This window comes from Panulirus ornatus, chromosome 63 (assembly GCF_036320965.1).
Source record: "Panulirus ornatus isolate Po-2019 chromosome 63, ASM3632096v1, whole genome shotgun sequence".
NCBI lineage: Eukaryota > Metazoa > Arthropoda > Malacostraca > Decapoda > Palinuridae > Panulirus > Panulirus ornatus.
In genome coordinates this window covers 14,065,007-14,084,072 of record NC_092286.1, presented here as the reverse complement: position 1 = coordinate 14,084,072, position 19,066 = coordinate 14,065,007, and the positions used below count along the sequence as shown (strand labels likewise).

The 19,066-nt window shown below is 38.6% G+C and overlaps 1 protein-coding gene across 1 annotated transcript; it reads left to right on the top strand.

Annotated features, from left to right (window-relative positions):
• Positions 1 to 5,108: 5,108 nt before the first annotated feature.
• ND-PDSW (NADH dehydrogenase (ubiquinone) PDSW subunit) lies at positions 5,109 to 17,778 on the top strand. Its single transcript, XM_071656422.1, has 4 exons — positions 5,109 to 5,266; positions 7,091 to 7,226; positions 11,929 to 12,068; positions 17,397 to 17,778. The coding sequence occupies exons 1-4, from the start codon at positions 5,110 to 5,112 to the stop codon at positions 17,513 to 17,515; spliced, it is 552 nt and encodes a 183-aa protein (XP_071512523.1). The 5' UTR covers position 5,109; the 3' UTR covers positions 17,516 to 17,778.
• The last annotated feature ends 1,288 nt before the right edge of the window (positions 17,779 to 19,066 follow it).

Sequence of the window (19,066 nt, the reverse complement as noted above, 5' to 3'; positions counted from 1 at the left end):
CTGGAGGGATGTCTGATCATTATCTCGTGGAAGCGAAGGTGAAGATTTGTAGAGTTTTTCAGAAAAGAAGAGAGAATGTTGGGGTGAAGAGAGTGGTGAGAGTAAGTGAGCCTGGGACTTGTGTGAGGAAGTACCAAGAAAGACTGAGTATAGAATGGAAAAAGGTGAGAACAAAGGATGTAAGGGGAGTGGGGGAGGATTGGGATGTATTTAGGGAAGCAGTGATGGTTTGCGCAAAAGATGCTTGTGGCATGAGAACCGTGGGAGGTGGGCAGATTAGAAAGGGTAGTGAGTGGTGGGATGAAGTAACATTATTAGTGAAAGAGAAGGGATAGGCATTTGAATGATTTTTGCATGGAAATAATGCAAATGAGAGGGAGGTGTATAAAAGAAGGAGGCAGGAGGTCAAGAGAGAGGTGCAGGAGTGAAAAAGAGGGCAAATGAGAGTTGGGGTGAGAGAGTATCATTAAATTTTATGGAGAATAAAAAGATGTTTTGGAAGGAGGCAAATAAAGTGCGTAAAGACAAGGGAACAAATGGAAACATCAGTGAAGGGGGCTAATGGGGAGGTGATAACAAGTAGTGGTGATGTGAGAAGGAGACGGAGCGAGTATTTTGAAGGTTTGTTGAATGTGTTTGATGATAGAGTGGCAGATATAGGGTGTTTCGGTCGAGGTGGTGTGCAAAAAGAGAGGATTAGGGAGAATGATTTGGTAAACATAGAAGAGGTAGGAAAAGCTTTGCGGAAGATGAAAGCCGGCAAGAAAGCGGGTTTGGATGGTATTGCAGAAGAATTTATTAAAAAAGGGGGTGACTGTATTGTTGACTGGTTGGTAAGGTTATTCAGTGTATGTATGACTCATGGTGAGGTGCCTGAGGATTGGCGGAATGCTTGCATAGTGCCATTGTACAAAGGCAAAGGGGGTAAAAGTGAGTGCTCAAATTACAGAGGTATAAGTTTGTTGAGTATTCCTGGGAGATTATATGGGAGGGTTTTGATTGAGAGGGTGAAGGCATGTACAGAGCATCAGATTGGGGAAGAGTAGTGTGGTTTCAGAAGTGGTAGAGGATGTGTGGATCAGGTGTCTGCTTTGAAGAATGTATGTGAGAAATACTTAGAAAAGCAAATGGATTTGTATGTAGCATTTATGGATCTGAAGAAGGCATATGGTAGAGCTGATAGAGATGCTCTGTGGAAGGTAGTAGGAATATATGGTGTGGGAGGCAAGTTGTTAAGCAGTGAAAAGTTTTTATCGAGGATGTGTAGGAAGAGAGGAAAGTGATTGGTTCTCAGTGAATATTGGTTTGCGGCAGGGGTGCGTGATCTCTCCATGGTTGTTTAATATGTTTATAGATGGGGTTGTTAGGGAGGTGAATGCAAGAGTTTTGGAAAGAGGGGCAAGTATGCAGTCTGTTGTGGATGAGAGGGCTTGAGAAGTGAGTCACTTGTTGTTCGCTGATGATACAGCGCTGGTGGCTGATCCATGTAAGAAACTGCAGAAGCTGCCGACGTTAATTAAGACTTGAAAGAGGTGGTTAACAGCAACACGGACCATGACAGAGACTAAGGACGAGACTGCTCTGCTAACGTATCGGCTTCATTATATATGGACAGTGAACCATATATAAATCTGCCAACTGCACCGTGCGGGAAAACCTGGACAACATCCTCAGCTTTATTCTTCAGTCGAAGGATGCCTCTAACAGCACTTCTACACCATGCTGCGTGGCATAAATGAGAAATACACCCGCATACAAAGTGTCTAGTAATTCTGTAAACCCCCTAAAAATGCTTGTCGGTCAATAACAAGCAATGACGCTACCACCTCATGTCATTTCTGGGTGTACCTCTTCCTCCTCCAGTCCCCTGATTGTGCCAGCCACAATCCTGCACCTTCACAATCGTCTCGTCAATCATCTCGACGTGCTCAAGACCCAATACATTATAACCACACCAAGGTCACCCCTGAACTCCCAGAGGTGATCTTGGACGATGAATATTTATCTACCATTCTGCTGCAGATGTAGAGAAACATACTGCAAGACATTTTTTCATCATCCACCATAATCGGTTCAACGTCGTCACTCAAAAGGAACGGTACAAATATATTTCTTCGTATTTCTATGCAGTGCCATGTTTTAACTTGATCTTTTATATGTATATCATGCAAAAGTAAGATGAAGGTTCTGTACTTACTTTTAAACTATTGTGGGTAAAGCCGTATTTACCGTATGCTTCATATATTCAATCTGATGAAAACTACTACCATATACTCTATACTAAAGGTCGTTAATCAAAGGTTACATTCCATTAGCTTATCTCTCTCAGTAAAGAAATCCTATCAATTAAAGACATCATTGCAGCTAATTTCGTTACTCAAAGGTTTTACTGTCAGTTTGAATAACTCACGTTCGGTTTCGCTGTCTGCCCAACTATTTCAACAACTTGTACGTAATAATGCATTAATATGACAGCCTTTTTCACGATCAGATTACAGCAACCCGAAGACAGCATTTGCTTTGAAATGTTGATACTGCTAAAATGAGTAAAAAAGATTACCACAGAATATTTCTATCAAATGAGGTTAGGTCATTATAAGTCTGGGGTCAAGCCATCACAGAACATATTAGCCTACTAAAGACACACCATTTACAAGTCACATTAACTTGAAAACTTGTCCTCTCGTACATACGCAGAAAGTAACTTGACGCTTCCAACAGGAACGTTCTTCACCATGTCTCACGAGTCTTTCTTAATCTATATTTGAATACTTAAGTAATTAAGTAACTGAATCTTAATACTTACTGCACTGTTAAACCCAATAAATATTAAATATTACTCAAGTCCTGAAATCACTTGGGAAAAAATGCAACGCACGAAGTATTAAACAATGTCGTTGTATGCTAACAATCTCATATGGTGATTCCTTTTTTTATGCTTAAAAATTATGCTATCACCGTGTCTACTATGCCACAGCGGGGAGCGCTCCTCGAAACCAAATGAAAAGTCGAAGCTTCCCAGCTTATGCTGAGACAGGTTGTTTGTCCCATCAACTGATCACTGATATCTTCAAGATAACAGCCCACATGCGTGGGATGTTTTAAGAATGTTAGCAAGGCCTTGATACGTGTTATACCCAAAGCTTAGACTTACGCCCTTCAAAATCTGGGCAAAGTGATAAGCTACCGCACACTGACTTTGAAGGTATCATGAGGACACCAAAAGCTGTTTTTCAAAAGCCTTATGTATCTATCACATTTAGTCCACAGCAATCATTCTAAATAGGCGGCCTAGCAGCCTCAAATCATGAGAAGGTAGCACAAATCAAATGCAGGTCCTATAACCGTACATGATTGTGGCCTAGAAGGCCAGCAATGTCTACCTTTCGGTTATATTAAACTTTTTTCAAACAGCCATTTTCCCCGCGCAACGCCGTGTACCCCAACTAGCAATCTCAAATCATGAAGGCATCTCAAGAACATAGGCCAATTCAAGGGTACATGAGCCTAGCCTAAAAGGCCATCTTTCAAAACATAAAACCGGTCCCATAAGAACCATTTTTTTCTACCATGCAGAGCCGCATTTCAGTTAACTTTTCACAATATAAAACTCCCAAGGTAGCACAGACCAGACCAACCTCGCGAGCTGCTAGGTGGCCATGGCCTTACACTAACCTCTGGCTCCAACAACAAGGCCTTCATGTCAAAAAAGCAAATAAAACGTTTACAGTGGAAGGATGAATACTTTGTGATAACATTTAAGAATTTACTAAAACAATTTATTTACTAGTTCCATGCGTTTTACACGGCCCCAGTCGGTAAAAGGGGCAAAGACATCAGGATATTCTTCCGTTACCTAACAAAATCTAGCCTAATCTTGAATCAACCTTGAGTTTATGGATGAAAATCCCATCCACGCATTACGGAACAAGAACTTCTTTGTATCATATAATGACCTAGGTCTTCCTGTGCATAAATGATACTCATTCTTGTAGTCATTAGTCATCTAAAAAGCCAAATTCTTAATGCCACTACTGATAAAGTCATCCTTATATGTACAGCACTGTTAGGTCAATGAACTTTGCATACGTGGCATTAGATATTATTTCATTCGTTTTGACCAGCAATGATTACTAAAAAAAAAAAAATAATCACAATAATACGAATAGTGCAATCTTGGTATCAACTTTACAAACTGCTTTTAGCGTTACAAGAGAAATACATGTTCTTAAATTGTCAGTTGTCCTGATACCAAATTCTTTCCTATTTCCAAACACCTTCAAATCAATTCACGTCCCTAAAAATAAAAGAAATTAATCTTCAGCAGGTGAGTTATTTGGGGATTCAGGCCTATTAACTACCTGGAACATTAATTATGGCCATTGACATCAAATTATACCTAGAGTCGAGGATTCTTGAACACTGTAAAGTCCATATACACTCTACTTTCACGTATAACCCTTAGAGCTTTTAACAGTTGTACACAAAACTATATACAGTTCCTGCACATGACGATGTGAGGGATGACTGACACACAGTTGTAGAACTAACTCCAACTGCACATCATTATCTAAACTTTCTCTTAAGTTCTCTCAACTACCCAACTAAAATTCTGGACATATTGATTTGAAGGTTCACCAAGACCACCACTCGCATGACTATGAATTCAAGTCAAAGTCTGCTTTCACTACTTAGCTGTACGGCCAGTGTAGAGTTTAAAAACGATATAGTTTTCAGCCGATTTGACTTGTATTTCTTAACTTTGGTTCAGCGTCAAAAGATGGCGGTACTGGTTGACAGTATTACCAGCTATGTACATTACTGCACTAAAAATATTCACCAACTGCGCGGAATATCAATGTAATAAAGAAATTAATGGGAAAATTTGATATAAAATTGTAAATGCAATATAAATCAAATGATGCTTACACATGTATATATCAACTTGATGGTAATAGGAAATAGGTCTATTCAATACTGTGGTGGAATGGAGGGCTAAAGGCGGAGCATTACTAGAATCAAACAAAAAGGATAAAGAATAATGAGATCAGGAAGGGATAAAGTATGATGAAGCAAATAACTGACAATTAAAAGTTCATACTGTATTCCATGTCCAGGTCACTGTGTGTTTTGGCAACATTGTGGGAGAAACATCAGGTCTGTGTAGTGGTTGCAATGGAGTCCGACCCTTCGAATAAACCAACCTTTTATTCTTTTATGCAGGCCGTGCATAGAACCTTAGACAAGCCAACAACATGGTTCAGAGGTTGGTATACATCAGTAGTAATCACGTAACCTCAGGGCTTTATACAGTTTTAGATTCGCCACACCTCTGTGGTATTGGAGTTGCATATATCTGAGGACCGGTGACGCAACTTCACTACCCTATCATTTATTGCTTGTTCCCTATGACATGATATTATTTCCATATATCGTTTGAGTGAATGAAATCCGTCATGTAGTGATACAAGCCATTCATTAAGCATAAGAAAATCAGGGAAAGATATGCAGTAATTTCTAGCACTTGGATATTGTTCCCTGTGTTTTAATTGAGAAATACGATTGGAGTTATGGGGATCTTTTTTCTAAGCACAGTGGAACTTAACCAGACTTAACTTGCCCAGTTGAACTTAACCAGACTTAACTTGCCAAATTGAACTTAACCAGACTTAACTTATCCATAAATGTTCAGAAAACCCTGACCATATTTTATATGGAACAAGAACTACCTCGTTGATTTCTCGGAAGAATTTGATATTGCTATTAGCTTTGAATATTAAGTGATTTTCTCCTGCAATGCCAGTGTAGTGTAGAGAGTATTGTAACAGTTGTGAAGCTTTATTTAGATCTTATGATATTTTACTAAACGATGTATAACGGGGCAACTTTAGGGTTGACTGCTGTAAAAGTAGGTAAAAAAATTCTAGAATAGCAGAACCTCACTAGTTGAAGTGTTAGTAGAAATATACCAGGATTAAATTTGTCTGCTTTTGAGGGATCAAATGGCCACTTGCTTTGTTGGCTGCAGCAAAATTCTACATAGTAGCCCAGAAAACGGAAGCGTGTTTTATAGATGATAGAATATTACAAGACTGGTATCAATGGCTTCCTTGCAATGTGTGGAGTTGAGAGTGATAGATTTTAGGTGTACTACCTGAAACCCCACCAATTTTCTTTTCTTGAAGTGGGGAGGGCTTTGAGTTACATGGAAAGTAAGGGGAAACAATGCTGCAGATCATTAGTTGACAGTTTATATATATTTTTTTCAAATCATTCAAATAGCAAACGAACAGGAGGTATGCCCATGATGTTATTTTCTGTAATGTCCTTGTAGCACATGAGAACATTGAAAATGTGACAGTCCTGCAGATGGATGACAGTCTATCCGTGTGGAACTTGGAATTTGTAAAGCACTATTTGGTTTGTATGTTTATATACAAAGCTATTGAAGATGTAATAAGAACACTTGCCTGAAGAATGTAGACATTTCCATGTTGCCTTTGTTATTAATGCATTCCAGTAAATGCTACCATGTATGATAACATTTGAATCCAAATTAATCTGAATATTTTTGGATGAGTTCAGATGTTTATGTAAATTTAGGGCTGAGTCAGACTCCTGTATTTGTGTAAACAAATGGACATACTTTACATTCCCAACATAACAAGAAAACATGACATATAGTGGAGCACTGTACATGTTTTTCAGAAGAATGCATATTAGTGAAACTTCTTCATAAATGCAGTCATTAAACGTTAAATGGGTAGTCTTTGATTTCCAAATTTTACAGTATTTAATAATTTTTTATTGTTTGACTATATTTTCCTTATCCCCCATGACCTTACCACCAATAAATTAATATTGAAAGAGTTTTAAATGGTAGTAAAGCAAAATCCTACAGTAGCAACTTACAGTAGCAACAAAGATTCCTTGAGAGAAAAAACTTAAACATCAAACCTGTTAAGGTGGCATATGACTGAAAACATAAGTGAGATTGTCATGAATAATTTGAGGATATTAGTATCAGTGACTCAGAGTTTCTCCCTATTCTTATATTCCCACTGATGCATTGCATTCCCTGTTTCAACAGATAACATTGTTGCAAGTAATCGCCCTGAGTACTACTGGTATCACCGTCAGTTCCGGAGAGTCCCTACTATAGATGAATGCTACACTGATGACATTGTTTGCTTTATTGAGGCAAATGAACAGTTTAAGCGTGACAGGTAAGTATTTGGATATCGTATATTAAAAAATGTGTGATCACAGAAATGGTGTAAAGTAGAGAAGAACTTCCCTCATTATATCTTGCTATATGTATGAGCTACTTCCTGAGATCTGTACAATGATTAGAATAGGATAGCTGATGATTTTATATAAATACTTTTGATTTTCCTAGGGTAGGGGAGAAACAATTCTTCATCCATATTCCCTCTGGGTCATAGAATGCAACTAAAGGGGGTGGTAGTGGGGGGCTAGATCCCTCTCCACCTTGCATTTTCAGGTTCTCAAAGATGGAACAGAAGAAGGAGCTAAGCAGGGAGTGTTCATCCTACTGTAAGACTCAGAATGGGGTGTCTGAAAGTGTGTGGATGTAACCAAAATGAAGAAAAGAGAAATAGAAAGCATTTTGAGGAAAGGAACCTGGATGCTCTGACTCGGTGAAACAAAGCTCAAGAGTAAAAGAGAAGAATGGTTTGAAAATGTCTTAGAGGTCAGAGTTTGGTGTGGGGACAAGAGCTAAGAAAGGGCTGGATGAAGCAGGAGTTGTGGGAGTGTGTGAGAGAGTGTAAAGAAGTGAGCTCCATACTGATTTAGGTGAAAATGAAAGTGGATTGTGAGAGATGGATGATTACTAGCGCTTATGCACCTGGCCATGAGAAAAGTGATCATGGGAGGCAAATATTTTGGGAGTGCTGAGTGAGTGCATTAGCAAATTTGATGTAAGAGACCAGGTATTAGTGATTTTAAAACTGAAGATGAGTAATGTGGCAGTTGAGGGTATGATTAGGGGGCATTGAGGTATTCAGTAATGTGATTGGAAATGGTAAACAGCTGTTTGAGTTGTTCTTGGAAAGGGCTGGTGGTTGGGAATACCTGTTTTAAAAAGAGGGACAAACACAAGTGAGTAGGAAAGATAGTTAGCAGGCATTATTGAATTACATGTTACTGATAGGCTTGCAAAAGAGAGACTTTTGGAAGTGAATGTGTTGAGAGAGGCTGCTAGTGGGATATTAGGAGGCGAGGGTGAAGATTTGTAGAGGTTTTTGGAAGAGGAGACATTATGAGTGAGAAGAGAGTGGTGAAAGTACGTAAACTTGGAAAAATATTTGTGTGAAGAAATATGGGAATTAGAATGTGGAATGGCAAAAGGTGAGAGTATTCTTAAAACTAGTTGAGTGGGTCAAGAGTGGGAGATATTTAGGGATCCAGTGGTGGCATGTTCGAGAGATGCTAAAGGTGGGAGGTGGGTTTGTTAGAAAGGGAAGTATGTTTTGATGAGTACAGGTGGTAAGCATAAGGAACAAGTGCAAAGTAAAAGAGTTTAAGAGTTGTATTTTATATGTTTGGGTTACCCATGTGAATGGGGAAAAAGGCATGATGTAATTTAGATGATATTGAAAGAATTCTTATTAAAAGAGGGACTGTAGTGAAATGTGATGAGGGCTTAATGTTCTGTTGGACTGAGGGGTTTATGTTCTGCTGGAGTCAGATAGGGTGCAATGAGGGTTACAGGAAGTGAGAGTGAAAGGCATTAGGGTTATCTGCATCACCTCTGAATTGTGTGGTTCAGCATTTGTTGCCATATCACAGGTGATGCTGACAGTGTTTAATAGACTGTGGTAGTGGAGTGGAATGAGGGCTAGGGTTGCTTACCTCACCACACTGATCAAGTAGTTGTTTCTTCTAGAGGACATCTAGACTCTGAAATACCTACACTTATTATTGATATGGTAGATAAGAGGTAAAAGTGAACACAGATGAAAGTATTTCACCAGTTTATGGTATACAAATTAAATAGTATTTTGCTTTTATTAAGTTTGCATGGTAAGTACACAAATATCTAAAACTTTATTTCTAAATGAAAATATTTCTCTTGGACATTACAATATAAAGGTAAAAAATTTATTTCTCCCAGTTTGTTGCAAGTGTCATAAGTCAATGTCATAACTTTTTGAGTTTTATTTTATTTGTTTTTATTATACTTAGTCGCTGTCTCCCGCATTGGTGAGGTAGTGCAAGGAAACAGATGAAAGAATGGCCCAACCCACTCACATACACATGCATATACATAAACGCCCACACATGCACATATACATACCTATGCATTTCAATGTATACATACATATACATACACAGACCTATACATATGTACACGTGTACATATTCATACATGCTGCCTTCATCCATTCCCATCGCCACCCCGCCACACATGAAACAGCACTCCCCTCCCCTGCACATGCGCTTGAGGTAGCACTAGGAAAAGACAACTAAGGCCACATTTGTTCACACTCATTCTCTAGCTGTCATGTGTAATGCACTTAAACCACAGCTTACTTGCCACATCCAGGCCCCACAAAACTTTCCATGGTTTACCCCAGATGCTTCTTTTGCCCTGGTTCAATCCATTGACAGCACGTCAACCCTGGTATACCACATCGTTCCAATTCACTCTATTCCTTGCACGCCTTTCACCCTACTGCATGTTCAGGCCCCGATCGTTCAAAATTTTTTTTCACTCCATCCTTCCTTCCTTTTTTTTTTTTTTTTTCCCAAAAGAAAGAACAGAGAAGGTGGCCAGGTTAGGATATTCCCTCAAAGGCCCAGTCCTCTGTTCTTAATGCTACCTCGCTAATGTGGGAAATGGCGAATAGTGTGAAAAAAAAAATATATATATATATATATATATATATATATATATATATATATATATATATATATATATATATCCCTGGGGATAGGGGAGAAAGAATACTTCCCACGTATTCCCTGCGTGTCGTAGAAGGCGACTAAAAGGGGAGGGAGCGGGGGGCTGGAAATCCTCCCCTCTCACTTTTTTTTTTAATTTTCCAAAAGAGGGAACAGAGAAGGGGCCCAGGTGAGGATATTCCCTCAAGGGCCCAGTCCTCTGTTCTCAACGCTACCTCGCTAATGCGGGAAATGGCGAAGTATGAAAAAAAAAATATATATATATATATATATAGAATAGAGTGAATTGGAGCGATGTGGTATACCGGGGTTGACGTGCTGTCAGTGGATTGAATCAGGGCATGTGAAGCGTCTGGGGTAAACCATGGAAAGCTGTGTAGGTATGTATATTTGCGTGTGTGGACGTATGTATATACATGTGTATGGGGGTGGGTTGGGCCATTTCTTTCGTCTGTTTCCTTGCGCTACCTCGCAAACGCGGGAGACAGCGACAAAGAAAAATATATATATATATATATATATATATATATATATATATATATATATATATATATATATATATATATATTTTTTTTTTCATACTATTCGCTATTTCCTGCGATAGCGAGGTAGCGTTAAGAACAGAGGACTGGGCCTTATATATATATATGTATTTTTTTTTTTTTTTTCCAAAAGAAGGAACAGAGAAGGGGGCCAGGTGATGATATTCCCTCAAAGGCCCAGTCCTCTGTTCTTAACGCTACCTCGCTAATGCGGGAAATGGCGAATAGTATGAAAAAAAAATATATATATATATATATGTGTGTGTGTGTGTGTGTGTGTGCCTTCAGTGCATTATACATGATTGCTAGAGTGTAGATGCTAGGAAATGAGGCCATCTCTTTTTTTTTTTGTTGTTCCTAAAGCTACCCTACCAATGCAGGAAATGGCCTCCTCTGTCTGTTCCTGGCACTACCTCACTATGTAGGAAACAACAGTCAAGTTTGAAAAAATTATTTTATATGTGTTCTATTTCCTGCATGAGCGAGGTAGCATCAGAACAGATGACTGAGCCTTACAGGATAAGAGATCATCATTTAGCTCTATCCTCTGTTCCTTCACTGAGAAGTAATACAGAAGATATTTCCAGCCCCCCACTCCTGCCCCTTAGTTGCCTTCTGTGACCCACAAGAGATCTAAGGGCAGAGTTCTTATTTCCATATCCCTAGGTTTTTTTTTTATTATATTTTGTCGCTGTCTCCTGCATTAGCGAGGTAGCGCAAGGAAACAGACGAAAGAATGGCACAACCCACCCACATACACATGCATATACATACATGTCCACACATGCACATATACATAACTATACATCTCAATGTATAGATATATATATATACAGAGACAGACATACACATACTCCCCCCTGCATATTGTCCTCAAACATCTCATTTCCAACACATCCACCCTCCTTCACCCAACTCTATCTATAGCCCACGCCTCGCAACCATATAACATTGATGGAACCACTATTCCTTCAAACATACCCATTTTTGCTCTCCGAGACAACGTTCTCGCCTTCCACACACTTTTTAACGCTCCCAGAACTTTTGCCCCCCTCCCCCACCCTATGACTCACTTTGGCTGCCATGGTTCCATCCGCTGCCAAATCCACTCCCAGATTTCTAGAACACTCCACTTCCTCCAGTTTTTCATATTTTGCCATCTGAGACTTGAAACTCTTAGAATCTTATGAGATTTCAAGACTTTTAAATGTTTGGTTTATTTAGACAGCTTTTAGAGCTTTTACTTTGGTCTTACACAATCATGGGAGAAAGATAGTCAAAGGCTTTGTAATATAAATCTGAATGCATTTTACACTGGATGGTAGTATTCATAACTTGTTTTCCATTAGCATCAGAGATAGTACAAAAATAATTGGTTGAAAATCTGGGTTTTTATCTGAAAGATAGCTCAAGTATTTTAATGATTTAATCAACACTATATTTTTTCTTTTAACAGAATGGTAGATAATGAAGTGCTTAGTATCTTACGTCTCCGTAAAGAGGACTGTATGTTATATGAGGGGCCAGATGAGATTCAGAAGTGTGCCAAGATCAAGGAGGATTATGCAAAAGCTGCTGAAAACTGGTTCATCAAATGTAAGAAACTGTACCTGATAATATTTTTGTATTTGTATTATTGGATTAATGATTAACAAATCATGTATAGTAATATGTCTGTTCCAGGGACTAGGGGAGGAAGAATACTTCGCCATTTATATCCTTCATTTATTAGGTTACTGAGTTAAGGGAGGCCTTGGAAATCCTCATCTCCTGTATTGTCACTTTAAAAAAGACACAGGAACAGGGGAGGAAACCAAGCAAAGGATTTTTCTTGAAGCTTATGGTAGAAGTGTAAATGTGTATGGTTATAACCAGGATGAAGAGAAAGAAAAGATACATAACTGCTATATTAGATCGGAGAAACCTAGATTTTCTAGACTTTGATAAAAGGATTGAAGGGTAAGTGGACTGTATGGTTTGAGAATGTTCAAGGGTTGAAGTCAGGAGTGAGTGAGTGAGAAAACAAGAACAAAGGAAGGGATGACACTCCAAATGTGGAATCAAATGTAGGATTGTGTCAAAGAGTGCAAGGAAATGAGTTCTGGGTTGATGTGGGTTAGGATGAAAAGGAAGTGAATACTCATGTATATGTATCAGGATGTGAAAGGATAGAAAAGCAAAAGGAATTTCAGGAGGAACCTTGGGATTACCTTTGCAGTTTTGATGCAAGGGACAGAATCTGTATAATTTGATTTGAATGTAAAGGTGGGTGAAGTGGGATTTGAGAGTATGATCAGGGATTATGCATCCTTGATATTACTGAAAAGTGAGAAAAGTTTATCAGTTTATATGTTAAGAGAAGAATGTGTGGTTAAGAAGGTTTACTTTTTTGTGTTGTGTTGTTTTCACTAACCACTTCATATACCCTGGCTTAGTCTCCTGACAGCACTTCACTCCATATAAACTACATTGCTCCATTACACACATCTTCTACTCTCTTAAATGTTCAGGCCCTAAAAAATCCTTTTTCATTTCATCCTTCCATCTTGATTTTCCTCTCCCTTCCCCTTGATCTGATATATATATTCTCTTATTTTGTCTCTCTACTTTCTTTCCAAGTGGCTAAACCATTTCAGCACACTCTGAAGAACTCTGTTGTTATTCTCCACTTACTACCACACATCTCGCTCTCATTCCTTATTTGACCAACCTTCTTTGTACATCATGTTTTCCTCAGGCGTTTCATTACCAACATGGCCACCTTCTTTTGTTCTTTTGCATTCAGTCCCATGATCTGCACCTAAAGAGTACCATTATGAGTACAGTACTGTCAAATATACCCATCTTTACCCTCAGTGATTGTGATCACCTTTTATATAATCCTGAATGAACCCGGGATCTTTTTCACCTCTCTTCTCTAAGATAAACCTGTCTCCCACCACATTAATCATTAGTGAAGGTATTTAACATCCTTCCTTTTCTTGAAATATTGAAGCTACAGCCATAAATTTCTCAGCCATTCAAGCACCTGAGCCCCTCTAATTTCACATCAAGTGATACTTGCTCATCTTGCATGCCCCACTGTAACTTATACTTTGCAAACATAGTGAAATAGCTAGTTTTACCCTGGAAGCAGGCAAATCATAACATGCTGAAGTAAGGACAATTGCTATCTCTGTCTCTTTGCAAGCTGTCCACCAGAAAGTAACATGTGTATCAGAGCATATTCTACCTGATGGTGGGACACAAATTGAAAAAATATTTTCAACATAAAGAAATACTTGTGCAAAGAAATGTAAGATATCTTGTTAATAAAGGAAAGGATTATTTTACTTTTCAAAATATGAAGATTTTTTCTTACTAATTCTGTTGCAGCTACAGCCACTTACATGTTATTCCAGACTGAATCCTAATTCTCAAAAGTCATTATTGTGAAATGTTGCCATTTGAGCCATTGCAGATTGGAGGCTCCTTTTAGGTATGTTATGTGCACAATAGGCCATTGTTTGTATGCCCACATTGCAGCTTTAAAGGCAGGAAATGTAGTATACAAAATTAACATGTATGCATACAGTTTATGAAAATATTCGTACATACATAAATTATAGTTAGAATTATATGTTTGTACATTTGCATTTTTTAGGCTGTCATGCAAAAGGCACTTAGGAACAATGTATCTGGCTTGCACACATTTCACTCAAATGCACAGTATTATGATTACTGCTAAAACTGCAGCCATATCAAGTGGCAAGACTGATAACACAATAGAGGGCCACATTGACTACTTTCCCTATTGATAAAGTAATCTCCAAGGTTCCAAGGTAGTTCAGCTTATCAAATTATCCTCTCATATTTCAGTTTAAATCTCTTTGTATTATCTATAAGCTTTGCTTCTTGTTTCTCACACACACACACACACACACACACACACACACACACACAAGGTTATTAGGTACAGCAGGGTTGAGGGTCAAGTCAATTGGGAGGTAAGTTTGAATGGAGAAAAACTGGAGGAAGTAAAGTGTTTTATATATCTGGGAGTGGATCTGGGCGGATGGAACCATGGAAGCGGAAGTGAATCAGAGGGTGGGGAGGGGGCGAAAATCCTGGGAGCCTTGAAGAATGTGTGGAAGTCGAAAACATTATCTCGGAAAGCAAAAATGGGTATGTTTGAAGGAATAGTGGTTCCAACAATGTCGTATGGTTGCAAGGCGTGGGCTATGGATAGAGTTGTGCGCAGGAGGGTGGATGTGCTGGAAATGAGATGTTTGAGGACAATGTGTGGTGTGAGGTGGTTTGATCGAGTAAGTAATGTAAGGGTAAGAGAGATGTGTGGAAATAAAAAGAGTGTGGTTGAGAGAGCAGAAGAGGATGTTTTGAAATGGTTTGGGCACATGGAGAGAATGAGTGAGGAAAGATTGACCAAGAGGATATATGTGTCGGAGATGGAGGGAACGAGGTGAAGTGGGAGACCAAATTGGAGGTCGAAAGATGGAGTGAAAAAGATTTTGAGTTATCGGGGCCTGAACATACAGGAGGGGGAAAGGCGTGCAAGGAATAGAGTGAATTGGAACGATGTGGTATACCGGGGTCGACGTGCTGTCATTGGATTGAACCAGGGCATGTGAAGTGTCTGGGGTAAACCATGGAATGTTCTGTGGGGCCTGGATGTGGAAAGGGAGCTGTGGTTTCGATGCATTATTACATGACAGCTAGAGACTGAGTGTGAATGAATGGGGCCTTTGTTGTCTTTTCCTAGCGCTACCTCGCACACATGAGGGGGAAGGGGGTTGTTATTCCATGTGTGGCGGGGTGGCGATGGGAATGAATAAAGGCAGACTATGCATTATGCACATGTGTATATATGTATATGTCTGTGTGTGTATATATATATGTATACGTTGAGGTGTATAGGTATATATTTTTGCGTGTGTGGATGTGTATGTATATACATGTGAATGTGAGTGGGTTGGGCCATTCTTTCGTGTTTCCTTGCGCTACCTCGCTAACACAGGAGACAGCGACAAAGCAAAATAAAATATAAATAAATAAATTTATATGTTTCTGTTCATGTAAGCTGTTTGCTTGGTGTGTCTCTTGCCTTGCTATATCATGATGCACCTAACAAGCTATTTCATCCCAATACTGTAAAGATTGGCAACCAGAAAGTTGGCTTTTTCAAAGTTAAAATTATTTCTTCAACAACTATATGTGGAACTTTGTACCTCCGTATGTGTTTCCTGATTCCTACAATCAGCCTTCTTTTAAAAGGCAGATATGTCCTCACTTACAAAAGAATGATGCTTCTTATTGTGTTGCCTTCGTAGCATGGCCAACACCCAGAGATCACTGTCCATTAGGAGTCACACCCTGGTTTATTGAAGGTGCATTTTCCCAGATCTTTACAGTTCAGGTGAAATGCTTCAAAATGTATACTTTATAGATTTTTCTTGTAGCATCTAAAGAACTGAATGGCAAAAGATCCATGTCTAATTTGGATTTTTTTCTCCTGACTTATTTTCCCTATGAAAAGGTTTGACTCAGAAACTTCCTGGCTCATGACATCAAGAATATTTCACCTTTAGTTGTAAAACTTAATACAGGTATTTTTAATATTTCCCAGACATTATTTCCACTCATTATTATTTCACTCTCAATAAATGTTCTGCAATGCAGGTGACATATGTTTCCCTAACCTGATGTTGACCTCTCACCTGTGGGTAGTGCCTTTTTTGCACTGAAAAAGTAATGATAATCAGACGGTGCTCTCTCAGAAAGTAATTTCAACTCTGTTTCTCATCATGTGCTTCACCTCTTTGGACACTTTTATGTATACTTAATGTTCCATCATACATGGTTGAGTCATATGGAATAACTGAACACTCATTTTAGACTGTATTCTGTGCACAAGTTCAAGAAAATTATTCCTCTTGTATTTGATGTAAATCATCTTACTCTGATGATACAACTATCACTAATATCTTTTCCAGCCTTTTTCACTGGTTTCACTCTCACTTATGAAGTTGTTCATTAATGGTATGCTACCCCAGAAGCTTACATTTATTTTCTCGTAAGATCATCTATTGCACTTAACGTGTTCTGGTGGTCATTACCCCTTTAAGAGTACAGTCATGATTGTTCTCATATATTGTCAATTCCTCAAGAACATAGACTCGGTTTGTTTAGAACTGCAATTAGTTTTTAACTTTAAGAAGCTCCTTTTTTATCCTCCCTTCACAGAAATCTGTACAGAGCCTCACAGTATGCCAATGCTTTTCTCATCAGTCTCTTTGCACCATCATCATGTTGTCATCTCTTTCAAAGCATTTACATTTAGATCAACCTTCTCAAACATTTTCTCATTACAGTACACAAATGCATTTTTCTTTATGTATTTCACTGTGACTCTTTCTTATCTGAAGTTGTTATCTGCTTTAAGGAAGCATTTCCAAAGCAAAATTTACTTTAGGCATTCTGCATTTATTTAAAGACTCACAAGAAAAGTTTGAAATGTTTTCCATAAATGCCATTCAAAAGACTCGCAAGAAAAGTTTGAAATATTTGCCAAAATGCCATTCAGTCAACTAAGGTGTTAAACTAGTAGGGAAGTTCTCTTTAAGGAATGTAAGTTCTGATTGTGAAGTAAGTGTCTTTCTGTAATGAATTGCTCAGTTGGTGTTAGGGGATTCAACTTAACACATCCTCGTTAGCCAATAGTTGTAGCAGTAATAATATTTGTATTTTCAGTTATTACTTGCCTCATTATAACTTTTTTAATGTTACACTGTGGTGGAAATCTATCCTTCATATATAAAGGCCAAAAGAACCTCTGCTAGTGGTTTGTATATATGTATGTGAAGTGAAATATGTTTACTTAATTTATTTACATGAACAATTAGATAATAGAAATCCTTTACACCCCAGATGGTGACCTTGGTGTATATGGAAATGTGGTTGATGCCTTCATGAAGCAAAAGCATCGCATGATATGGGAGCGTCGTCATGGACCAGTTGGTAGTGGCATGAAAGATGCTTTGGCTTGAAAATTGTTGTGCATATGCCCAAACTTGTAGAAAATACACAAGTGAACATATATGGTTGGCTGTATCTAAAAATGATATAAATATGTAACCAGTATATTATGCTTGTGTTGATGAATAAAAGAATTGTACAATGTTGATAATTTTGTTTTGGTTTAGGTTTCCATGATTATGTTTCTGTTACTTAATGTGGATTCCTAGACTAAAGTCATCTATGATAATTGTGTAGATTGTAAATAAACATACTTTATTTATTTGGAATTCCATTTCTTTGTCTCATTCTCTCTGGTGTGTACTGTGCACTAGCCCTGTCTCATGGCAGAATCTAATCATAGGTACTGTGCTCGTTCTATCACTTTGGCTAGAATAGCATCTGGGATGTTGAAAAACCTGAAAATAACGGTAATGACAGTAGAAAAATTTTAAGAAAATTCAGTACTGGGACCAGAGAAAATAGCTGTTTTCCTTTGGACAAAGATGGCAACAATAAAGCTTAAGGTAATGCTAAGAAAGGCCGAGAAAAGAGCACTTTGGCCAGAATCATGAAACTTGCTGTATGTATTACCAACACACAAAGAAGGATCTAAGGATTTGCTAAACCAGTGCAGTACAGATCAGCTGTGACTGAATCGTGAGCCCACCAGGGTACGAACTGTAGAGAGGGCTGTTAGCTCATAGCTGACCCAGGCGTTCATCCCCCCCATGGAACTGGCCGTTGAATGGTACCTGGTATTTGTTAGGGTATAAACACATCTGTGACTGGAAGGATCATAAGGGAAAGGGGCAGGAGGACAAGTAAAAAGTACAAAAGCTGAAAAAGAGCAGACAAGATGTGGGAAAGAATTTACAAAGCTTGGAGATAAAAGTTTTAAGGGAGGTGAACAAGAGTACAATTGGAAGCAGATGGTGAAACTGTAACAAGCAAAGAAAAGTTGGAAAAGAAATGGTATTTTGAAGGACAAAAATGTTAATAGATGGTGAATACAATGTATTTGGGACAAGGTGGCCTTTAGAACGAGAGAGTCCTGAGGAATGCTATGATAAAACAATCTGATGTAGTGAAAGCCTTTCACAATATGAAGTATGGCAAAATAACATCAGTAAACGTGGCTGCAGATGAGATTTGCAAGAATGTGGGTGACAGCGTTGCAAATTTGTTTGGCTATTCATCATTTGCAAAGCACAAGCTCAAGATAACTAAGAACCAACAGTATATAACAGCAAAGGAGACGAAAGTGAATGCTTGAATTACATAGGTGTACAGAGTATACCAGGTAAGATGTATGGGAAAGTGGTGAGTGAGAAGATTGTGGCATGCAAAGAATATCTGTGGAAAGAGCCACACATGAAATGACAACCCCCTCCCCTCACATGTGCGCGAGGTAGCACTAGGAAAAGATAACAAAGGCCATATTCTTTCACACTCGGTCTCTAGCTGTCATGTATAATGCACCGAAACCACAGCTCCCTCTCCACATCCAGGCTCCACAAAACTTTAGATGGTTTACTCCAGACGCTTCATATACCTTGGTTCAATCCATTGATAGCACGTCG